The sequence below is a fragment of the Carcharodon carcharias genome, chromosome 12 (assembly GCF_017639515.1).
Source record: "Carcharodon carcharias isolate sCarCar2 chromosome 12, sCarCar2.pri, whole genome shotgun sequence".
In the NCBI taxonomy this organism is placed as follows: Eukaryota; Metazoa; Chordata; class Chondrichthyes; order Lamniformes; family Lamnidae; genus Carcharodon; species Carcharodon carcharias.
The window spans coordinates 1,172,091-1,197,125 of NC_054478.1; the positions used below are offsets into that span (position 1 = coordinate 1,172,091).

The 25,035-nt window shown below is 50.2% G+C and overlaps 1 protein-coding gene across 2 annotated transcripts in view; it reads left to right on the forward strand.

Moving 5' to 3' along the window:
* Positions 1-2,178: 2,178 nt before the first annotated feature.
* The window catches only part of LOC121285143 (beta-galactosidase-like), a 132,103-nt gene continuing 109,246 nt past the window's right edge, over positions 2,179-25,035 (forward strand). Inside the window, exon 1 of one of the 2 annotated variants that reach the window (XM_041201372.1) lies at positions 2,179-2,711. In XM_041201372.1, coding sequence (XP_041057306.1) covers positions 2,643-2,711 — 69 coding nt within the window. In that variant the 5' untranslated portion in view covers positions 2,179-2,642. The remainder of the gene's footprint in view (positions 2,712-25,035) is intronic. The other variant, XM_041201373.1, reaches the window with a different exon arrangement.

A 25,035-nucleotide genomic window follows, 5' to 3' on the forward strand; every position in this document is an offset into this window, starting at 1 on the left:
CGCAAACTGGAGGAACAACACCTCATCTTCCGACTAGGCACTTTACAACCTTCCGGACTGAATATTGAATTCAACAACTTTAGGTCGTGAGCTCCCTCCCCCATCCCCACCCCCTTTCTGTTTCCCCCTTCCTTTTCTTTTTTTTCCAATAAATTATATAGATTTTCCTTTTCCCACCTATTTCCATTATATAAAAAAAATATTTATTTATTTATTTTATTTTTTTTTACATCTTTTATGCTCTCCCCACCCCCACTAGAGCTATACCTTGAGTGCCCTACCATCCATTCTTAATTAGCACATTTGTTTAGACAATATCACCAACTTTAACTTTAACACCTATGTGTTCTTTTGTATTATTGTTGTTGACATCTTTTGATGATCTGCTTCTATCACTGCTTGTTTGTCCCTACAACCACACCCCCACTCCACCTCTCTCTCTCTCTCTCTCCGCCCCCCACACACACACCTTAAACCAGCTTATATTTCAACTCTTTCTTGGACTCGAACTCAAGTTCTGTCGAAGGGTCATGAGGACTCGAAACGTCAACTCTTTTCTTCTCCGCCGATGCTGCCAGACCTGCTGAGTTTTTCCAGGTAATTCTGTTTTTGTTTTTGTTTTGGATTTCCAGCATCCGCAGTTTTTTTGTTTTAATCCCTATCCACCACCACTCCACTCCGTCTGGCTGAATTTGTTCTCTGAATGAACAATTTTTCATTAAACTCCTCTCACTTCCTCCAAATAAAAGGTGTGGCTAAGGGTACCTGCATAGGCCCCAGTTATGTCTCTTTATGGGGTATGTGGAACATTCCTTGTTTCAGTCCTACTCCGGCCCCCCGCACAACTCTTTTTGGTACATCGATGACTGTTTTGGTGCTGCTTCATGCTCTCGCCTGGATCTGGAAAAAATTTATCGATTGTGCTTCCAATTTCCATCCCTCCATCACCTTCCCACGGTAAATCTCCGACACTTCCCTTCCCTTCCTTGACCTCGCTGTCTCAATCTCTGGTGATAGACTGTCCACCAATATCCATTACAAGCCTACCGACTCCCACAGCTACCTCGACTACAGCTCCTCACACCCCGCTTCCTGTAAGCACTCCATCCCATTCTCTCAGTTCCTTCGCCTCCGTCGCATCTGTTTCGATGATGTCACTTTCCAAAACAGTTCCTCTGACATGTCTTCCTTCCTCTTTAACCGAGGTTTTCCACCCACGGTGGTTGACAGGGCCTCAACCATGTCCAACCCATCTACTTCGCCTCTGCCTCACACCTTCCTCTCCCTCCCAGAAACATGATAGGGTCCCCCTTGTCCTCACTTTTCACCCCACCAGCCTCTGCATTCAAAGGATCATCCTCCGCCAACTCCAGCATGATGCCACCACCAAACACATCTTCCCCTCATGCCCCCGTCAGCATTCTGTAGGGACTGTTCCCTCCGGGATACCCTGGTCCACTCCTCCATCACCCTGAACACCTCATACCCCTCCCACAGCACCTTCCCATGCAATGACAAAAGGTGCACCACCTGTCCCTTTACTTCCCCCCTCCTCACCGTCCAAATACCCAAACACTCCTTTCAGATGAAGCAACGATTCACTTGCACCTCCTTCAATTTAGTCTACTGCATTCGCTGCTCCCAATGCGGTTTCCTCTACATTGGAGAGACCAAACGCAGACTGGGTGACCGCTTTGTGGAACACCTTCAGTCTGTGCGCAAGCATTACCCAGACCTCCCTGTCACTTGCCATTTTAACACTCCACCCTGCTCTCTTGCTCACATGTCCGTCCTTGGCTTGCTGCATTGTTCCAATGAAGCTCAACGCAAACTGGAGGAACAGCACCTCATCTTCCAACTAGGCACTTTACAGCCTTCCGGACTGAATATTGAATTCAACAATTTTAGATCATGAACTCTCTCCTCCATCCTTTTCACAATTCATTTTTATTTTTTATCCACTTATTTTTATTCATTGTTTTGTCCCATCCTCCCCCCCCCCCCCAACTGTTATTTGTTGTATATAAATTTCAGCACATTTCTATGTCTCTTTGGCTCTGAAGAAGTCACACGGACTGAAAAGGTTAACTCTGTATCTCTCCACACGATACAGAGGCCATTTCAGAATCAGCCACGTTGCTGGGTGTGGGTCTGTCACAGACATTGTCAAGGATAACACCATCTACCCTCGTGGGATTCGAACCCAGTTCCACAAAACATTACCTTGGGTCTCTGGATTCCCAGTCCAGTGACAGTACCACCTCCCTCCCTCTACCCGGGAGAATCGTGTTGTTTGGAGGTTGGGGTGGGATTTATTGGATGGAAAAGTTGTGATGGGGGCGGAGACCAGGTTTGGGAAGAGACACAAGATCTAGCCCATTCCCCGCTCCCGCTGGGACATCCAGAGCCGGGTCTGGGCGGAAATTCGGATGCTCCATTCCTCTGGTGACCTTCCCTTTAAGAGGCGGCGGTTCCAATTTGGAACCCGTTTTATTTTATAGATAAAGCTCCATAACTGCCCCTCCCTGTGGGGCCAGAGGCCGAGAGGCTTCCGCCCAGCTTTCCTGCGCACTAGGAGCGGCGGATCGGGCACAGCCTGGCCGCTGCTGCACTGATTCGGGCGGCGGAGATTTGGCGGAGAGATGGCGGCTCGGCTCCCGGGGATGGCTCTGGCCGTCAGTCTCCTGCTGCTCCTGAACCGGGAGGTGAGGGTGAGTATCCCACAGACTAAACCCGGGATCACAGCTCAGGGGCCGCGTTATTAACCTCATCCTGTACCTGTCCTGGGAGTGTGTGATGGGGACAGTGTAGAGGGAGATTTACTCTGTATCTAACCCCGTGCTGTACCTGTCCTGGGTGTGTTTGATGGGGACAGTGTAGAGGGAGATTTACCCTGTATCTAACCCCGTGCTGTACCTGTCCTGGGAGTGTTTGATGGGAACAGTGCAGAGGGAGATTTACTCTGTATCTAACCCTGTGCTGTACCTGTCCTGGGAGTGTTTGATGGGAACAGTGTAGAGGGAGCTTTACTCTGTATCTAACCCCGTGCTGTACCTGTCCTGGGAGTGTTTGATGGGGACGGTGTAGAGAGAGATTTACTCTGTATCTAACCCCGTGCTGTACCTGTCCTGGGAGTGTTTGATGGGGACAGCGTAGAGGGAGATTTACTCTGTATCTAACCCCGTGCTATACCTGCACTGGGAGTGTTTGATGTGGACAGTGTAGAGGGAGCTTTACTCTGTATCTAACCCCATGCTGTACCTGTCCTGGGAACGTTTGATGGGGACAGTGTAGAGGGAGCTTTACTCTGTATCTAACCCCATGCTGTACCTGTCCTGGGAGTGTTTGATGGGGACAGTGTAGAGGGAGATTTACTCTGTATCTAACCCTGTGCTGTACCTGTCCTGGGAGTGTTTGATGGGGACAGTGTAGAGGGAGCTTTACTCTGTATCTAACCCTGTGCTGTACCTGTCCTGGGAGTGTTTGATGGGGACAGTGTAGAGGGAGCTTTACTCTGTATCTAACCCCGTGCTGTACCTGTCCTGGGAGTGTTTGATGGGGACAGTGTAGAGGGAGATTTACTCTGTATCTAACCCCGTGCTGTACCTGTCCTGGGAGTGTTTGATGGGGACGGTGTAGAGGGAGCTTTACTCTGTATCTAACCCCGTGCTGTACCTGTCCTGGGAGTGTTTGATGAGGACAGTGTAGAGGGAGATTTACTCTGTATCTAACCCCGTGCTGTACCTGTCCTGGGAGTGTTTGATGGGGACAGCGTAGAGGGAGATTTACTCTGTATCTAACCCCGTGCTATACCTGCACTGGGAGTGTTTGATGTGGACAGTGTAGAGGGAGCTTTACTCTGTATCTAACCCCATGCTGTACCTGTCCTGGGAACGTTTGATGGGGACAGTGTAGAGGGAGCTTTACTCTGTATCTAACCCCATGCTGTACCTGTCCTGGGAGTGTTTGATGGGGACAGTGTAGAGGGAGATTTACTCTGTATCTAACCCTGTGCTGTACCTGTCCTGGGAGTGTTTGATGGGGACAGTGTAGAGGGAGCTTTACTCTGTATCTAACCCTGTGCTGTACCTGTCCTGGGAGTGTTTGATGGGGACAGTGTAGACGGAGCTTTACTCTGTATCTAACCGCATACTGTACCTGTCCTGGGAGTGTTTGATGGGGACAGAGTAGAGGGAGATTTACTGTGTATCTAACCCTGTGCTGTACCTGTCCTGGGAGTGTTTGATGGGGACAGTGTAGAGAGAGCTTTACTCTGTATCCAACCCCATGCTGTACCTGTCCTGGGAGTGTTTGATGGGGACAGTGTAGACGGAGCTTTACTCTGTATCTAACCGCATACTGTACCTGTCCTGGGAGTGTTTGATGGGGACAGTGTAGAGGGAGATTTACTCTGTATCTAACCCCGTGCTGTACCTGTCCTGGGAGTGTTTGATGGGGACGGTTCAGAGGGAGCTTTACTCTGTATCTAACCCCGTGCTGTACCTGTCCTGGGAGTGTTTGATGGGGACAGTGTAGAGGGAGATTTACTCTGTATCTAACCCCGTGCTGTACCTGTCCTGGGAGTGTTTGATGGGGACAGTGTAGAGGGAGCTTTACTCTGTATCTAACCCCGTGCTGTACCTGTCCTGGGAGTGTTTGATGGGGACAGTGTAGAGGGAGATTTACTCTGTATCTAACCCTGTGCTGTACCTGTCCTGGGAGTGTTTGATGGGGACAGTGTAGAGGGAGCTTTACTCTGTATCTAACCCCGTGCTGTACCTGTCCTGGGAGTGTTTGATGGGGACAGTGTAGAGGGAGCTTTACTCTGTATCTAACCCCATGCTGTACCTGTCCTGGAAGTGTTTGATGGGGACAGTGTAGAGGGAGCTTTACTCTGTATCTAACCCCGTGCTGTACCTGTCCTGGGAGTGTTTGATGGGGACGGTGTAGAGAGAGCTTTACTCTGTATCTAACCCCGTGCTGTACCTGTCCTGGGAGTGTTTGATGTGGACAGTGTAGAGGGAGACATCCTCTGTATCTAACCCCGTGCTGTATCTGTCCTGGGAGTGTTTGATGGGGACAGTGTAGAGGGAGATTTACTCTGTATCTAACCCCGTGCTGTACCTGTCCTGGGAGTGTTTGATGAGGACTGTGTAGAGGGAGCTTTACTCTGTATCTAACCCCGTGCTGTACCTGTCCTGGGAGTGTTTGATGGGGACAGTGTAGAGGGAGATTTACTCTGTATCTAACCCCGTGCTGTACCTGCCCTGGGAGTGTTTGATGGGGACAGTGTAGAGGGAGATTTACTCTGTATCTAACCCCGTGCTGTACCTGTCCTGGGAGTGTTTGATGGGGACGGTTCAGAGGGAGCTTTACTCTGTATCTAACCCCGTGCTGTACCTGTCCTGGGAGTGTTTGATGGGGACAGTGTAGAGGGAGATTTACTCTGTATCTAACCCCGTGCTGTACCTGTCCTGGGAGTGTTTGATGGGGACAGTGTAGAGGGAGATTTACTCTGTATCTAACCCCGTGCTGTACCTGTCCTGGGAGTGTTTGATGGGGACAGTGTAGAGGCAGCTTTACTCTGTATCTAACCCCGTGCTGTACCTGTCCTGGGAGTGTTTGATGGGGACAGTGTAGAGGGAGCTTTACTCTGTATCTAACCCCGTGCTGTACCTGTCCTGGGAATGTTTGATGGGGACGGTTTAGAGGGAGCTTTACTCTGTATCTAACCCCGTGCTGTACCTGTCCTGGGAGTGTTTGATGGGGACAGTGTAGACGGAGCTTTACTCTGTATCTAACCGCATACTGTACCTGTCCTGGGAGTGTTTGATGGGGACAGAGTAGAGGGAGATTTACTGTGTATCTAACCCTGTGCTGTACCTGTCCTGGGAGTGTTTGATGGGGACAGTGTAGAGAGAGCTTTACTCTGTATCCAACCCCATGCTGTACCTGTCCTGGGAGTGTTTGATGGGGACAGTGTAGACGGAGCTTTACTCTGTATCTAACCGCATACTGTACCTGTCCTGGGAGTGTTTGATGGGGACAGTGTAGAGGGAGATTTACTCTGTATCTAACCCCGTGCTGTACCTGTCCTGGGAGTGTTTGATGGGGACAGTGTAGAGGGAGATTTACTCTGTATCTAACCCCGTGCTGTACTTGTCCTGGGAATGTTTGATGGGGACGGTTTAGAGGGAGCTTTACTCTGTATCTAACCCCGTGCTGTACCTGTCCTGGGAGTGTTTGATGGGGACAGTGTAGAGAGAGCTTTACTCTGTATCCAACCCCATGCTGTACCTGTCCTGGGAGTGTTTGATGGGGACAGTGTAGACGGAGCTTTACTCTGTATCTAACCGCATACTGTACCTGTCCTGGGAGTGTTTGATGGGGACAGTGTAGAGGGAGATTTACTCTGTATCTAACCCCGTGCTGTACCTGTCCTGGGAGTGTTTGATGGGGACAGTGTAGAGGGAGATTTACTCTGTATCTAACCCCGTGCTGTACCTGTCCTGGGAGTGTTTGATGGGGTCAGTGTAGAGGGAGATTTACTCTGTATCTAACCTTGTGCTGTACCTGTCCTGGGAGTGTTTGATGGGGACAGTGTAGAGGGAGGTTTACTCTGTATCTAACCCTGTGCTGTACCTGTCCTGGGAGTGTTTGATGGGGACAGTGTAGAGGGAGATTTACTCTGTATCTAACCCCATGCTGTACCTGTCCTGCGAGTGTTTGATGGGGACAGTGTAGAGGGAGCTTTACTCTGTATCTAACCCCGTGCTGTACCTGCCCTGGGAGTGTTTGATGGGGACAGTGTAGAGGGCGCTTTACTCTGTATCTAACCCTGTGCTGTACCTGTCCTGGGAGTGTTTGATGGGGACGGTGTAGAGGGAGCTTTACTCTGTATCTAACCCCGTGCTGTACCTGCCCTGGGAGTGTTTGATGGGGACAGTGTAGAGGGAGATTTACTCTGTATCGAACCCCGTGCTGTACCTGTCCTGGGAGTGTTTGATGGGGGCAGTGTAGAGGGAGATTTACTCTGTATCTAACCCCATGCTGTACCTGTCCTGCGAGTGTTTGATGGGGACAGTGTAGAGGGAGCTTTACTCTGTATCTAACCCCGTGCTGTACCTGCCCTGGGAGTGTTTGATGGGGACAGTGTAGAGGGAGATTTACTCTGTATCTAACCCTGTGCTGCACCTGTCCTGGGAGTGTTTGATGGGGACAGTGTAGAGGGAGATTTACTCTGTATCTAACCCCGTGCTGTACCTGCCCTGGGAGTGTTTGATGGGGACTGTGTAGAGGGAGCATTCCTTTGTATTTAACCCGGTGTTGCACCTCTACAGGGAGTCTTTAATGGGGACAGTCTAGAGGCAGCTTTACTCTGTATCTAACCCCGTGTTGTACCTGTCCTGGGAGTGTTTGATGGGGACAGTGTAGAGGGAGCTTTACTCTGTATCTAACCCCGTGCTGTACCTGTCCTGGGAGTGTTTGATGGGGACGGTGTAGAGGGAGCTTTACTCTGAATCTAGCGCCGTGCTGCACCTGTCCTGGGAGTGTTTGATGTGGACAGTGTAGAGGGAGATTTACTCTGTATCTAACCTTGTGCTGTACCTGTCCTGGGAGGGTTTGATGGGGACAGTGTAGAGGGAGCTTTACTCTGTATCTAACCCCGTGCTGTCCCTGTCCTGGGAGTGTTTGATGGGGACAGTGTAGAGGGAACTTTACTCTGTATCTAACCCCGTGCTGTACCTGTCCTGGGAGTGTTTGATGGGGACAGTGTAGACGGAGCTTTACTCTGTATCTAACCGCATACTGTACCTGTCCTGAAATTGTTTGATGAGGACAGTGCAGAAGGTGCTTTATTCTGAATCTAACCCCGTGCTGTACCTGTCCTGGGAGTGTTTGATGGGGACTGTGTAGAGGGAGCTTTCCTTTGTATTTAACCCGGTGTTGCACCTCTACAGGGAGTCTTTAATGGGGACAGTCTAGAGGGAGCTTTACTCTGTATCTAACCCCGTGCCTTAACTGTCCTGGGAGTGTTTGATGGGGACAGTGTAGAGGGAGATTTACTCTGTATCTAACCCCGTGCTGTACCTGTCCTGGGAGTGTTTGATGGGGACTGTGTAGAGGGAGCTTTCCTTTGTATTTAACCCAGTGTTGCACCTCTACAGGGAGTCTTTAATGGGGACAGTCTAGAGGCAGCTTTACTCTGTATCTAACCCTGTGCTGTACCTGTCCTGGGAGTGTTTGATGGGGACAGTGTAGAGGGAGATTTACTCTGTATCTAACCCCGTGCTGTACCTGTCCTGGGAGTGTTTGATGGGGACAGTGTAGAGGGAGATTTACTCTGTATCTAACCCCGTGCTGTACCTGTCCTGGGAGTGTTTGATGGGGACAGTGTAGAGGGAGATTTACTCTGTATCTAACCTTGTGCTGTACCTGTCCTGGGAGTGTTTGATGGGGACAGTGTAGAGGGAGATTTACTCTGTATCTAACCCTGTGCTGTACCTGTCCTGGGAGTGTTTGATGGGGACAGTGTAGAGGGAGATTTACTCTGTATCTTACCCCGTGCTGTACCTGTCCTAGGAGTGTTTGATCGGGACAGTGTAGAGGGAGCTTTACTCTGCATCTAACCCCGTGCTGTACCTGTCCTGGGAGGGTTTGATGGGGACAGTGTAGACGGAGCTTTACTATGTCTCTAACCGCATGCTGTACCTGTCCTGAAATTGTTTGATGAGGACAGTGCAGAAGGTGCTTTATTCTGAATCTAACCCCGTGCTGTACCTGTCCTGGGAGTGTTTGATGGGGACAGTGTAGAGGGACCTTTACTCTGTATCTAACCCCGTGCTGTACCTGCCCTGGGAGTGTTTGATCGGGACAGTGTAGAGGGAGCTTTACACTGTATCTAACCCCATGCTGTACCTGTCCTGAAATTGTTTGATGAGGACAGTGCAGAAGGTGCTTTAGTCTGTATCTAACCCCGTGCTGTACCTGTCCTGGGAGTGTTTGATGGGGACAGTGCAGAGGGACCTTTACTCTGTATCTAACCCCGTGCTGTACCTGCCCTGGGAGTGTTTGATGGGGACAGTGTAGAGGGAGATTTACTCTGTATCTAACCCCGTGCTGTACCTGTCCTGGGAGTGTTTGATGGGGACAGTGTAGAGGGAGCTTTACTCTGTATCTAACCCCGTGCTGTATCTGTCCTGGGAGTGTTTGATGGTGACAGTGTAGAGGGGGATTTAGTGTGTATCTAACCCCGTGCTGTACCTGTCCTGGGAGTGTTTGATGGAGACGGTGTACAGGGAGCTTTAGTCTGTATCTAACCCCGTGCTGTACCTGTCCTGGGAGTGTTTGATGGGGACAATGTAGAGGGCGCTTTACTCTGAATCTAACGCCGTGCTGTACCTGTCCTGGGAGTGTTTGATGGGGACAGTGTAGAAGGAGATTTACTCTGCATCTAACCCCGTGCTGTACCTGTCCTGGGAGTGTTTGATGGGGACAGTGTAGAGGGAGCTTTACTCTGTATCTTACCCCGTGCTGTACCTGTCCTGGGAGTGTTTGTTGGGGACGGTGTAGAGGGAGCTTTACTCTGTATCTAACCCCGTGCTGTACCTGTCCTGGGAGTGTTTGATGTGGACTGTGTAGAGGGAGCTTTCCTTTGTATTTAACCCGGTGTTGCACCTCTACAGGGAGTCTTTAATGGGGACAGTCTAGAGGGAGTTTTACTCTGTATCTAACCGCATACTGTACCTGTCCTGCGAGTATTTGATGGGGACAGTGCAGAAGGTGCTTTACTCTGTATCTAACCCCGTGCTGTACCTGCCCTGGGAGTGTTTGATGGGGACAGTGTAGAGGGAGATTTACTCTGTATCTAACCCCGTGCTGTACCTGTCCTGGGAGTGTTTGATGGGGACGGTGTAGAGGGAGCTTTACTCTGTATCTAACCCCGTGTTGTACCTGTCCTGGGAGTGTTTGATGGGGACAGTGTAGAGGGAGATTTACTCTGTATCTAACCCCATGCTGTACCTGTCCTGGGAGTGTTTGATGGGGACAGTGTAGAGGGAGCTTTACTCTGTATCTAACCCCGTGCTGTACCTGTCCTGGGAGTGTTTGATGGGGACAGTGTAGAGGGAGATTTACTCTGTATCTAACCCCATGCTGTACCTGTCCTGCGAGTGTTTGATGGGGACAGTGTAGAGGGAGCTTTACTCTGTATCTAACCCCGTGCTGTACCTGTCCTGGGAGTGTTTGATGGGGACAGTGTAGAGGGAGATTTACTCTGTATCTAACCCCGTGCTGTACCTGTCCTGGGAGTGTTTGATGGGGACAAGGTACAGCGGGCTTTACTCTGTATCTAACCCCGTGCTGTACCTGTCCTGGTAGTGTTTGATGGGGACTGTGTAGAGGGAGCATTCCTTTGTATTTAACCCGGTGTTGCACCTCTACAGGGAGTCTTTAATGGGGACAGTCTAGAGGCAGCTTTACTCTGTATCTAACCCCGTGTTGTACCTGTCCTGGGAGTGTTTGATGGGGACAGTGTAGAGGGAGCTTTACTCTCTATCTAACCCCGTGCTGTACCTGTCCTGGGAGTGTTTGATGGGGACAGTGTAGAGGGAGTTTTACTCTGTATCTAACCCCGTGCTGTACCTGTCCTGGTAGTGTTTGATGGGGACTGTGTAGAGGGAGCATTCCTTTGTATTTAACCCGGTGTTGCACCTCTACAGGGAGTCTTTAATGGGGACAGTCTAGAGGCAGCTTTACTCTGTATCTAACCCCGTGTTGTACCTGTCCTGGGAGTGTTTGATGGGGACAGTGTAGAGGGAGCTTTACTCTGTATCTAACCCTGTGCTGTACCTGTCTTGGGAGTGTTTGATGGGGACGGTGTAGAGGGAGCTTTACTCTGAATCTAGCGCCGTGCTGCACCTGTCCTGGGAGTGTTTGATGTGGACAGTGTAGAGGGAGATTTACTCTGTATCTAACCTTGTGCTGTACCTGTCCTGGGAGGGTTTGATGGGGACAGTGTAGACGGAGCTTTACTCTGTATCTAACCCCATGCTGTACCTGTCCTGGGAGGGTTTGATGGGGACAGTGTAGACGGAGCTTTACTCTGTATCTAACCGCATACTGTACCTGTCCTGAAATTGTTTGATGAGGACAGTGCAGAAGGTGCTTTATTCTGAATCTAACCCCGTGCTGTACCTGTCCTGGGAGTGTTTGATGGGGACTGTGTAGAGGGAGCTTTCCTTTGTATTTAACCCGTTGTTGCACCTCTACAGGGAGTCTTTAATGGGGACAGTCTAGAGGGAGCTTTACTCTGTATCTAACCCCGTGCCTTAACTGTCCTGGGAGTGTTTGATGGGGACAGTGTAGAGGGAGATTTACTCTGTATCTAACCCCGTGCTGTACCTGTCCTGGGAGTGTTTGATGGGGACTGTGTAGAGGGAACTTTCCTTTGTATTTAACCCAGTGTTGCACCTCTACAGGGAGTCTTTAATGGGGACAGTCTAGAGGCAGCTTTACTCTGTATCTAACCCTGTGCTGTACCTGTCCTGGGAGTGTTTGATGGGGACAGTGTAGAGGGAGATTTACTCTGTATCTAACCCCGTGCTGTACCTGTCCTGGGAGTGTTTGATGGGGACAGTGTAGAGGGAGATTTACTCTGTATCTAACCCCGTGCTGTACCTGTCCTGGGAGTGTTTGATGGGGACAGTGTAGAGGGAGATTTACTCTGTATCTAACCTTGTGCTGTACCTGTCCTGGGAGTGTTTGATGGGGACAGTGTAGAGGGAGCTTTACTCTGTATCTAACCCTGTGCTGTACCTGACCTGGGAGTGTTTGATGGGGACAGTGTAGAGGGAGCTTTACTCTGTATATAACCCGGGCTCTACCTGTCCTGGGAGGGTTTGATGGGGACAGTGTAGAGGGAGCTTTACTCTGTATCTAACCCCGTGCTGTACCTGCCCTGCGAGTGTTTGATGGGGACAGTGTAGAGGGCGCTTTACTCTGTATCTAACCCTGTGCTGCACCTGTCCTGGGAGTGTTTGATGGGGACAGTGTAGAGGGAGCTTTACTCTGTATCTAACCCTGTGCTGTACCTGTCCTGGGAGTGTTTGATGGGGACAGTGTAGAGGGAGGTTTACTCTGTATCTAACCCCGTGCTGTACCTGTCCTGGTAGTGTTTGATGGGGACTGTGTAGAGGGAGCATTCCTTTGTATTTAACCCGGTGTTGCACCTCTACAGGGAGTCTTTAATGGGGACAGTCTAGAGGCAGCTTTACTCTGTATCTAACCCCGTGTTGTACCTGTCCTGGGAGTGTTTGATGGGGACAGTGTAGAGGGAGCTTTACTCTGTATCTAACCCCGTGCTGTACCTGTCCTGGGAGTGTTTGATGGGGACAGTGTAGAGGGAGTTTTACTCTGTATCTAACCCCGTGCTGTACCTGTCCTGGGAGTGTTTGATGGGGACTGTGTAGAGGGAGCATTCCTTTGTATTTAACCCGGTGTTGCACCTCTACAGGGAGTCTTTAATGAGGACAGTCTAGAGGCAGCTTTACTCTGTATCTAACCCTGTGCTATACCTGTCCTGGGAGTGTTTGATGGGGACGGTGTAGAGGGAGCTTTACTCTGAATCTAGCGCCGTGCTGTACCTGTCCTGGGAGTGTTTGATGTGGCCAGTGTAGAGGGAGATTTACTCTGTATCTAACCTTGTGCTGTACCTGTCCTGGGAGGGTTTGATGGGGACAGTGTAGACGGAGCTTTACTCTGTATCTAACCGCATACTGTACCTGTCCTGAAATTGTTTGATGAGGACAGTGCAGAAGGTGCTTTATTCTGAATCTAACCCCGTGCTGTACCTGTCCTGGGAGTGTTTGATGGGGACAGTGTAGAGGGAGATTTACTCTGTATCTAACCCCGTGCTGTACCTGTCCTGGGAGTGTTTGATGGGGACGGTGTACAGGGAGCTTTAGTCTGTATCTAACCCCGTGCTGTACCTGTCCTGGGAGTGTTTGATGGGGACAATGTAGAGGGCGCTTTACTCTGAATCTAACGCCGTGCTGTACCTGTCCTGGGAGTGTTTGATGGGGACAGTGTAGAAGGAGATTTACTCTGTATCTTACCTTGTGCTGTACCTGTCCTGGGAGTGTTTGATGGGGACAGTGTAGAGGGGGATTTAGTGAGTATCTTACCCCGTGCTGTACCTGTCCTGGGAGTGTTTGTTGGGGACGCTGTAGAGGGAGCTTTACTCTGTATCTAACCCCGTGCTGTACCTGTCGTGGGAGGGTTTGATGGGGACGGTGTAGATGGAGCTTTCCTTTGTATTTAACCCGGTGTTGCACCTCTACAGGGAGTCTTTAATGGGGACAGTCTAGAGGGAGTTTTACTCTGTATCTAACCGCATACTGTACCTGTCCTGCGAGTGTTTGATGGGGACAGTGCAGAAGGTGCTTTACTCTGTATCTAACCCCGTGCTGTACCTGCCCTGGGAGTGTTTGATGAGGACAGTGTAGAGGGAGCTTTACTCTGTATCTAACCCCGTGCTGTACCTGTCCTGGGAGTATTTGATGGGGACAGTGTAGAGGGAGATTTACTCTGTATCTAACCCCGTGCTGTACCTGTCCTGGGAGTGTTTGATGGGGACGGTGTAGAGGGAGCTTTACTCTGTATCTAACCCCGTGTTGTACCTGTCCTGGGAGTGTTTGATGGGGACAGTGTAGAGGGAGCTTTACTCTGTATCTAACCCCGTGCTGTACCTGTCCTGGGAGTGTTTGATGGGGACAGTGTAGAGGGAGATTTACTCTGTATCTAACCCCATGCTGTACCTGTCCTGCGAGTGTTTGATGGGGACAGTGTAGAGGGAGCTTTACTCTGTATCTAACCCCGTGCTGTACCTGTCCTGGTAGTGTTTGATGGGGACTGTGTAGAGGGAGCATTCCTTTGTATTTAACCCGGTGTTGCACCTCTACAGGGAGTCTTTAATGGGGACAGTCTAGAGGCAGCTTTACTCTGTATCCAACCCCGTGTTGTACCTGTCCTGGGAATGTTTGATGGGGACGGTGTAGAGGGAGCTTTACTCTCTATCTAACCCCGTGCTGTACCTGTCCTGGGAGTGTTTGATGGGGACGGTGTAGAGGGAGCTTTACTCTCTATCTAACCCCGTGCTGTACCTGTCCTGGGAGTGTTTGATGGGGACGGTGTTACCTGTCCTGGGAGTGTTTGATGGGGACAGTGTAGAGGGAGTTTTACTCTGTATCTAACCCCGTGCTGTACCTGTCCTGGTAGTGTTTGATGGGGACTGTGTAGAGGGAGCATTCCTTTGTATTTAACCCGGTGTTGCACCTCTACAGGGAGTCTTTAATGGGGACAGTCTAGAGGCAGCTTTACTCTGTATCTAACCCCGTGTTGTACCTGTCCTGGGAGTGTTTGATGGGGACAGTGTAGAGGGAGCTTTACTCTGTATCTAACCCCGTGCTGTACCTGTCCTGGGAGTGTTTGATGGGGACTGTGTAGAGGGAGCATTCCTTTGTATTTAACCCGGTGTTGCACCTCTACAGGGAGTCTTTAATGAGGACAGTCTAGAGGCAGCTTTACTCTGTATCTAACCCTGTGCTGTACCTGTCCTGGGAGTGTTTGATGGGGACGGTGTAGAGGGAGCTTTACTCTGAATCTAGCGCCGTGCTGTACCTGTCCTGGGAGTGTTTGATGTGGACAGTGTAGAGGGAGATTTACTCTGTATCTAACCCCGTGCTGTACCTGTCCTGGGAGTGTTTGATGGGGACAGTGTAGAGGGAGATTTACTCTGTATCTAACCGCATACTGTACCTGTCCTGAAATTGTTTGATGAGGACAGTGCAGAAGGTGCTTTATTCTGAATCTAACCCCGTGCTGTACCTGTCCTGGGAGTGCTTGATGGGGACAGTGTAGAGGGAGATTTACTCTGTATCTAACCCCGTGCTGTACCTGTCCTGGGAGTGTTTGATGGGGACAGTGTAGAGGGAGATTTACTCTGTATCTAACCCCGTGCTGTACCTGTCCTGGGAGTGTTTGATGGGGACAGTGTAGAGGGAGATTTACTCTGTATCTAACCTTGTGCTGTACCTGTCCTGGGAGTGTTTGATGGGGACAGTGTAGAGGGAGCTTTACTGTGTATCTAACCCCGTGCTGTACCTGTCCTGGGAGTGTTTGATGGGGACAGTGTAGAGGGAGCTTTACTCTGTATCTAACCCCGTGCTGTACCTGTCCTGGGAGTGTTTGATGGGGACACTGTAGAGGGTGCTTTATTCTGTATCTAACCCCGTGCTGTACCTGTCCTGGGAGTGTTTGATGGGGACTGTGTAGAGGGAGCATTCCTTTGTATTTAACCCGGTGTTGCACCTCTACAGGGAGTATTTAATGGGGACAGTCTAGAGGCAGCTTTACTCTGTATCTAACCCTGTGCTGTACCTGTCTTGGGAGTGTTTGATGGGGACGGTGTAGAGGGAGCTTTACTCTGAATCTAGCGCCGTGCTGCACCTGTCCTGGGAGTGTTTGATGTGGACAGTGTAGAGGGAGATTTACTCTGTATCTAACCTTGTGCTGTACCTGTCCTGGGAGGGTTTGATGGGGACAGTGTAGACGGAGCTTTACTCTGTATCTAACCCCATGCTGTACCTGTCCTGGGAGGGTTTGATGGGGACAGTGTAGACGGAGCTTTACTCTGTATCTAACCGCATACTGTACCTGTCCTGAAATTGTTTGATGAGGACAGTGCAGAAGGTGCTTTATTCTGAATCTAACCCCGTGCTGTACCTGTCCTGGGAGTGTTTGATGGGGACTGTGTAGAGGGAGCTTTCCTTTGTATTTAACCCGTTGTTGCACCTCTACAGGGAGTCTTTAATGGGGACAGTCTAGAGGGAGCTTTACTCTGTATCTAACCCCGTGCCTTAACTGTCCTGGGAGTGTTTGATGGGGACAGTGTAGAGGGAGATTTACTCTGTATCTAACCCCGTGCTGTACCTGTCCTGGGAGTGTTTGATGGGGACTGTGTAGAGGGAACTTTCCTTTGTATTTAACCCAGTGTTGCACCTCTACAGGGAGTCTTTAATGGGGACAGTCTAGAGGCAGCTTTACTCTGTATCTAACCCTGTGCTGTACCTGTCCTGGGAGTGTTTGATGGGGACAGTGTAGAGGGAGATTTACTCTGTATCTAACCCCGTGCTGTACCTGTCCTGGGAGTGTTTGATGGGGACAGTGTAGAGGGAGATTTACTCTGTATCTAACCCCGTGCTGTACCTGTCCTGGGAGTGTTTGATGGGGACAGTGTAGAGGGAGATTTACTCTGTATCTAACCTTGTGCTGTACCTGTCCTGGGAGTGTTTGATGGGGACAGTGTAGAGGGAGCTTTACTCTGTATCTAACCCTGTGCTGTACCTGACCTGGGAGTGTTTGATGGGGACAGTGTAGAGGGAGCGTTACTCTGTATATAACCCGGGCTCTACCTGTCCTGGGAGGGTTTGATGGGGACAGTGTAGAGGGAGCTTTACTCTGTATCTAACCCCGTGCTGTACCTGCCCTGCGAGTGTTTGATGGGGACAGTGTAGAGGGCGCTTTACTCTGTATCTAACCCTGTGCTGCACCTGTCCTGGGAGTGTTTGATGGGGACAGTGTAGAGGGAGCTTTACTCTGTATCTAACCCTGTGCTGTACCTGTCCTGGGAGTGTTTGATGGGGACAGTGTAGAGGGAGGTTTACTCTGTATCTAACCCCGTGCTGTACCTGTCCTGGTAGTGTTTGATGGGGACTGTGTAGAGGGAGCATTCCTTTGTATTTAACCCGGTGTTGCACCTCTACAGGGAGTCTTTAATGGGGACAGTCTAGAGGCAGCTTTACTCTGTATCTAACCCCGTGTTGTACCTGTCCTGGGAGTGTTTGATGGGGACAGTGTAGAGGGAGCTTTACTCTGTATCTAACCCCGTGCTGTACCTGTCCTGGGAGTGTTTGATGGGGACAGTGTAGAGGGAGTTTTACTCTGTATCTAACCCCGTGCTGTACCTGTCCTGGGAGTGTTTGATGGGGACTGTGTAGAGGGAGCATTCCTTTGTATTTAACCCGGTGTTGCACCTCTACAGGGAGTCTTTAATGAGGACAGTCTAGAGGCAGCTTTACTCTGTATCTAACCCTGTGCTATACCTGTCCTGGGAGTGTTTGATGGGGACGGTGTAGAGGGAGCTTTACTCTGAATCTAGCGCCGTGCTGTACCTGTCCTGGGAGTGTTTGATGTGGCCAGTGTAGAGGGAGATTTACTCTGTATCTAACCTTGTGCTGTACCTGTCCTGGGAGGGTTTGATGGGGACAGTGTAGACGGAGCTTTACTCTGTATCTAACCGCATACTGTACCTGTCCTGAAATTGTTTGATGAGGACAGTGCAGAAGGTGCTTTATTCTGAATCTAACCCCGTGCTGTACCTGTCCTGGGAGTGTTTGATGGGGACAGTGTAGAGGGAGATTTACTCTGTATCTAACCCCGTGCTGTACCTGTCCTGGGAGTGTTTGATGGGGACGGTGTACAGGGAGCTTTAGTCTGTATCTAACCCCGTGCTGTACCTGTCCTGGGAGTGTTTGATGGGGACAATGTAGAGGGCGCTTTACTCTGAATCTAACGCCGTGCTGTACCTGTCCTGGGAGTGTTTGATGGGGACAGTGTAGAAGGAGATTTACTCTGTATCTTACCTTGTGCTGTACCTGTCCTGGGAGTGTTTGATGGGGACAGTGTAGAGGGGGATTTAGTGAGTATCTTACCCCGTGCTGTACCTGTCCTGGGAGTGTTTGTTGGGGACGCTGTAGAGGGAGCTTTACTCTGTATCTAACTCCGTGCTGTTCCTGTCCTGGGAGTGTTTGATGGGGACAGTGTAGAGGGAGCTTTACTCTGTATCTAACCCCGTGCTGTACCTGTCTTGGGAGGGTTTGATGGGGACTGTGTAGATGGAGCTTTCCTTTGTATTTAACCCGGTGTTGCACCTCTACAGGGAGTCTTTAATGGGGACAGTCTAGAGGGAGTTTTACTCTGTATCTAACCGCATACTGTACCTGTCCTGCGAGTGTTTGATGGGGACAGTGCAGAAGGTGCTTTACTCTGTATCTAACCCCGTGCTGTACCTGCCCTGGGAGTGTTTGATGAGGACAGTGTAGAGGGAGATTTACTCTGTATCTAACCCCGTGCTGTACCTGTCCTGGGAGTGTTTGATGGGGACGGTGTAGAGGGAGCTTTACTCTGTATCTAACCCCGTGTTGTACCTGTCCTGGGAGTGTTTGATGGGGACAGTGTAGAGGGAGCTTTACTCTGTATCTAACCCCGTGCTGTACCTGTCCTGGGAGTGTTTGAGGGGGACAGTGTAGAGGGAGATTTACTCTGTATCTAACCCCATGCTGTACCTGTCCTGCGAGTGTTTGATGGGGACAGTGTAGAGGGAGCTTTACTCTGTATCTAACCCCGTGCTGTACCTGTCCTGGTAGTGTTTGATGGGGACTGTGTAGAGGGAGCATTCCTTTGTATTTAACCCGGTGTTGCACCTCTACAGGGAGTCTTTAATGGGGACAGTCTAGAGGCAGCTTTACTCTGTATCCAACCCCGTGTTGTACCTGTCCTGGGAATGTTTGATGGGGACGGTGTAGAGGGAGCTTTACTCTCTATCTAACCCCGTGCTGTACCTGTCCTGGGAGTGTTTGATGTGGACAGTGTAGAGGGAGATTTACTCTGTATCTAACCCCGTGCTGTACCTGTCCTGGGTGTGTTTGATGGGGACGGTTTAGAGGGAGCTTTACTCTGTATCTAACCCTGTGCTGTACCTGTCCTGGGAGTGTTTGATGGGGACAGTGTAGAGGGAGGTTTACTCTGTATCTAACCCCGTGCTGTACCTGTCCTGGTAGTGTTTGATGGGGACTGTGTAGAGGGAGCATTCCTTTGTATTTAACCCGGTGTTGCACCTCTACAGGGAGTCTTTAATGGGGACAGTCTAGAGGCAGCTTTACTCTGTATCTAACCCCGTGTTGTACCTGTCCTGGGAGTGTTTGATGGGGACAGTGTAGAGGGAGCTTTACTCTGTATCTAACCCCGTGCTGTACCTGTCCTGGGAGTGTTTGATGGGGACAGTGTAGAGGGAGTTTTACTCTGTATCTAACCCCGTGCTGTACCTGTCCTGGTAGTGTTTGATGGGGACTGTGTAGAGGGAGCATTCCTTTGTATTTAACCCGGTGTTGCACCTCTACAGGGAGTCTTTAATGGGGACAGTCTAGAGGCAGCTTTACTCTGTATCTAACCCCGTGTTGTACCTGTCCTGGGAGTGTTTGATGGGGACAGTGTAGAGGGAGCTTTACTCTGTATCTAACCCCGTGCTGTACCTGTCCTGGGAGTGTTTGATGGGGACTGTGTAGAGGGAGCATTCCTTTGTATTTAACCCGGTGTTGCACCTCTACAGGGAGTCTTTAATGAGGACAGTCTAGAGGCAGCTTTACTCTGTATCTAACCCTGTGCTGTACCTGTCCTGGGAGTGTTTGATGGGGACGGTGTAGAGGGAGCTTTACTCTGAATCTAGCGCCGTGCTGTACCTGTCCTGGGAGTGTTTGATGTGGACAGTGTAGAGGGAGATTTACTCTGTATCTAACCCCGTGCTGTACCTGTCCTGGGAGTGTTTGATGGGGACAGTGTAGAGGGAGATTTACTCTGTATCTAACCGCATACTGTACCTGTCCTGAAATTGTTTGATGAGGACAGTGCAGAAGGTGCTTTATTCTGAATCTAACCCCGTGCTGTACCTGTCCTGGGAGTGTTTGATGGGGACTGTGTAGAGGGAGCTTTCCTTTGTATTTAACCCGGTGTTGCACCTCTACAGGGAGTCTTCAATGGGGACAGTCTAGAGGGAGCTTTACTCTGTATCTAACCCCGTGCCTTAACTGTCCTGGGAGTGTTTGATGGGGACAGTGTAGAGGGAGATTTACTCTGTATCTAACCCCGTGCTGTACCTGTCCTGGGAGTGTTTGATGGGGACTGTGTAGAGGGAGCTTTCCTTTGTATTTAACCCAGTGTTGCACCTCTACAGGGAGTCTTTAATGGGGACAGTCTAGAGGCAGCTTTACTCTGTATCTAGCCCTGTGCTGTACCTGTCCTGGGAGTGTTTGATGGGGACAGTGTAGAGGAAGATTTACTCTGTATCTAACCCCGTGCTGTACCTGTCCTGGGAGTGTTTGATGGGGACAGTGCAGAGGGAGATTTACTCTGTATCTAACCCCGTGCTGTACCTGTCCTGGGAGTGTTTGATGGGGACAGTGTAGAGGGAGATTTACTCTGTATCTAACCTTGTGCTGTACCTGTCCTGGGAGTGTTTGATGGGGACAGTGTAGAGGGAGCTTTACTGTGTATCTAACCCCGTGCTGTACCTGTCCTGGGAGTGTTTGATGGGGACAGTGTAGAGGGAGCTTTACTCTGTATCTAACCCCGTGCTGTACCTGTCCTGGGAGTGTTTGATGGGGACACTGTAGAGGGTGCTTTATTCTGTATCTAACCCCGTGCTGTACCTGTCCTGGGAGTGTTTGATGGGGACTGTGTAGAGGGAGCATTCCTTTGTATTTAACCCGGTGTTGCACCTCTACAGGGAGTATTTAATGGGGACAGTCTAGAGGCAGCTTTACTCTGTATCTAACCCTGTGCTGTACCTGTCCTGGGAGTGTTTGATGGGGACAGTGTAGAGGGAGCTTTACTCTGTATCTAACCCCGTGCTGTACCTGTCCTGGGAGTGTTTGATGGGGACAGTGTAGAGGGAGATTTACTCTGTATCTAACCCCGTGCTGTACCTGTCCTGGGAGTGTTTGATGGGGACAGTGTAGAGGGAGATTTACTCTGTATCTAACCGCATACTGTACCTGTCCTGAAATTGTTTGATGAGGACAGTGCAGAAGGTGCTTTATTCTGAATCTAACCCCGTGCTGTACCTGTCCTGGGAGTGTTTGATGGGGACAGTGTAGAGGGAGATTTACTCTGTATCTAACCCCGTGCTGTACCTGTCCTGGGAGTGTTTGATGGGGACAGTGTAGAGGGAGATTTACTCTGTATCTAACCCCGTGCTGTACCTGTCCTGGGAGTGTTTGATGGGGACAGTGTAGAGGGAGATTTACTCTGTATCTAACCCCGTGCTGTACCTGTCCTGGGAGTGTTTGATGGGGACAGTGTAGAGGGAGATTTACTCTGTATCTAACCGCATACTGTACCTGTCCTGAAATTGTTTGATGAGGACAGTGCAGAAGGTGCTTTATTCTGAATCTAACCCCGTGCTGTACCTGTCCTGGGAGTGTTTGATGGGGACTGTGTAGAGGGAGCTTTCCTTTGTATTTAACCCGGTGTTGCACCTCTACAGGGAGTCTTCAATGGGGACAGTCTAGAGGGAGCTTTACTCTGTATCTAACCCCGTGCCTTAACTGTCCTGGGAGTGTTTGATGGGGACAGTGTAGAGGGAGATTTACTCTGTATCTAACCCCGTGCTGTACCTGTCCTGGGAGTGTTTGATGGGGACTGTGTAGAGGGAGCTTTCCTTTGTATTTAACCCAGTGTTGCACCTCTACAGGGAGTCTTTAATGGGGACAGTCTAGAGGCAGCTTTACTCTGTATCTAACCCTGTGCTGTACCTGTCCTGGGAGTGTTTGATGGGGACAGTGTAGAGGGAGATTTACTCTGTATCTAACCCGTGCTGTACCTGTCCTGGGAGTGTTTGATGGGGACAGTGTAGAGGGAGATTTACTCTGTATCTAACCCCGTGCTGTACCTGTCCTGGGAGTGTTTGATGGGGACAGTGTAGAGGGAGATTTACTCTGTATCTAACCTTGTGCTGTACCTGTCCTGGGAGTGTTTGATGGGGACAGTGTAGAGGGAGATTTACTCTGTATCTAACCCCATGCTGTACCTGTCCTGGGAGTGTTTGATGGGGACAGTGTAGAGGGAGATTTACTCTGTATCTAACCCCGTGCTATACCTGTCCTGAGAGTGTTTGATGGGGACAGTGTAGAGGGAGCTTTACTCTGTATCTAACCCCGGGCTTTACCTGTCCTGGGAGTGTTTGATGGGGACAGTGTAGAGGGAGATTTACTCTGTATCTAACCCCGTGCTGTACCTGTCCTGGGAGTGTTTGATGGGGACAGTGTAGAGGGAGCTTTATTCTGTATCTAACCCCGTGCTGTACCTGTCCTGGGAGTGTTTGATGGGGACTGTGTAGAGGGAGCATTCCTTTGTATTTAACCCGGTGTTGCACCTCTACAGGGAGTCTTTAATGGGGACAGTCTAGAGGCAGCTTTACTCTGTATCTAACCCCGTGCTGTACCTGTCCTGGGAGTGTTTGATGGGGACGGTGTACAGGGAGCTTTAGTCTGTATCTAACCCCGTGCTGTACCTGTCCTGGGAGTGTTTGATGGGGACAATGTAGAGGGCGCTTTCACTCTGAATCTAACGCCGTGCTGTACCTGTCCTGGGAGTGTTTGATGGGGACAGTGTAGAAGGAGATTTACTCTGTATCTTACCTTGTGCTGTACCTGTCCTGGGAGTGTTTGATGGGGACAGTGTAGAGGGGGATTTAGTGAGTATCTTACCCCGTGCTGTACCTGTCCTGGGAGTGTTTGTTGGGGACGGTGTAGAGGGAGCTTTACTCTGTATCTAACCCCGTGCTGTACCTGTCTTGGGAGGGTTTGATGGGGACTGTGTAGAGGGAGCTTTCCTTTGTATTTAACCCGGTGTTGCACCTCTACAGGGAGTCTTTAATGGGGACAGTCTAGAGGGAGTTTTACTCTGTATCTAACCGCATACTGTACCTGTCCTGCGAGTGTTTGATGGGGACAGTGCAGAAGGTGCTTTACTCTGTATCTAACCCCGTGCTGTACCTGCCCTGGGAGTGTTTGATGAGGACAGTGTAGAGGGAGCTTTACTCTGTATCTAACCCCGTGCTGTACCTGTCCTGGGAGTGTTTGATGGGGACAGTGTAGAGGGAGATTTACTCTGTATCTAACCCCGTGCTGTACCTGTCCTGGGAGTGTTTGATGGGGACGGTGTAGAGGGAGCTTTACTCTGTATCTAACCCCGTGTTGTACCTGTCCTGGGAGTGTTTGATGGGGACAGTGTAGAGGGAGATTTACTCTGTATCTAACCCCGTGCTGTACCTGTCCTGGGAGTGTTTGATGGGGACAGTCTAGAGGCAGCTTTACTCTGTATCTAACCCCGTGCTGTACCTGTCCTGGGAGTGTTTGATGGGGACAGTGTAGAGGGAGATTTACTCTGTATCTAACCCCATGCTGTACCTGTCCTGCGAGTGTTTGATGGGGACAGTGTAGAGGGAGCTTTACTCTGTATCTAACCCCGTGCTGTACCTGTCCTGGGAGTGTTTGATGGGGACGGTGTAGAGGGAGCTTTACTCTGAATCTAGCGCCGTGCTGCACCTGTCCTGGGAGTGTTTGATGTGGACAGTGTAGAGGGAGATTTACTCTGTATCTAACCTTGTGCTGTACCTGTCCTGGGAGGGTTTGATGGGGACAGTGTAGACGGAGCTTTACTCTGTATCTAACCGCATACTGTACCTGTCCTGAAATTGTTTGATGAGGACAGTGCAGAAGGTGCTTTATTCTGAATCTAACCCCGTGCTGTACCTGTCCTGGGAGTGTTTTATGGAGACAGTGTAGAGGGAACTTTACTCTGTATCTAACCCCGTGCTGTACCTGTCCTGGGAGTGTTTGATGGGGACTGTGTAGAGGGAGCTTTCCTTTGTATTTAACCCAGTGTTGCACCTCTACAGGGAGTCTTTAATGGGGACAGTCTAGAGGCAGCTTTACTCTGTATCTAACCCTGTGCTGTACCTGTCCTGGGAGTGTTTGATGGGGACAGTGTAGAGGGAGATTTACTCTGTATCTAACCCCGTGCTGTACCTGTCCTGGGAGTGTTTGATGGGGACAGTGTAGAGGGAGATTTACTCTGTATCTAACCCCGTGCTGTACCTGTCCTGGGAGTGTTTGATGGGGACAGTGTAGAGGGAGATTTACTCTGTATCTAACCTTGTGCTGTACCTGTCCTGGGAGTGTTTGATGGGGACAGTGTAGAGGGAGCTTTACTCTGTATCTAACCCTGTGCTGTACCTGTCCTGGGAGTGTTTGATGGGGACAGTGTAGAGGGAGATTTACTCTGTATCTAACCTTGTGCTCTACCTGTCCTGGGAGTGTTTGATGGGGACAGTGTAGAGGGAGATTTACTCTGTATCTTACCCCGTGCTGTACCTGTCCTGGGAGTGTTTGATGGGGACAGTGTAGAGGGAGATTTACTCTGTATCTAACCCCGTGCTGTACCTGTCCTGGGAGTGTTTGATGGGGACAGTGTAGAGGGAGATTTACTCTGTATCTTACCCCGTGCTGTACCTGTCCTAGGAGTGTTTGATCGGGACAGTGTAGAGGGAGCTTTACTCTGTATCTAACCCGGGCTCTACCTGTCCTGGGAGGGTTTGATGGGGACAGTGTAGACGGAGCTTTACTATGTCTCTAACCGCATGCTGTACCTGTCCTGAAATTGTTTGATGAGGACAGTGCAGAAGGTGCTTTATTCTGAATCTAACCCCGTGCTGTACCTGTCCTGGGAGTGTTTGATGGGGACTGCGTAGAGGGAGCTTTACTCTGTATCTAACCCCGGGCTTTACCTGTCCTGGCAGTGTTTGATGGGGACAGTGTAGAGGGAGATTTACTCTGTATCTAACCCCGTGCTGTACCTGTCCTGGGAGTGTTTGATGGGGACTGTGTAGAGGGAGCATTCCTTTGTATTTAACCCGGTGTTGCACCTCTACAGGGAGTCTTTAATGGGGACAGTCTAGAGGCAGCTTTACTCTGTATCTAACCCCGTGTTGTACCTGTCCTGGGAGTGTTTGATGGGGACAGTGTAGAGGCAGCTTTACTCTGTATCTAACCCTGTGCTGTACCTGTCCTGGGAGTGTTTGATGGGGACAGTGTAGAGGGAGCTTTACTCTGTATCTAACCCGGGCTCTACCTGTCCTGG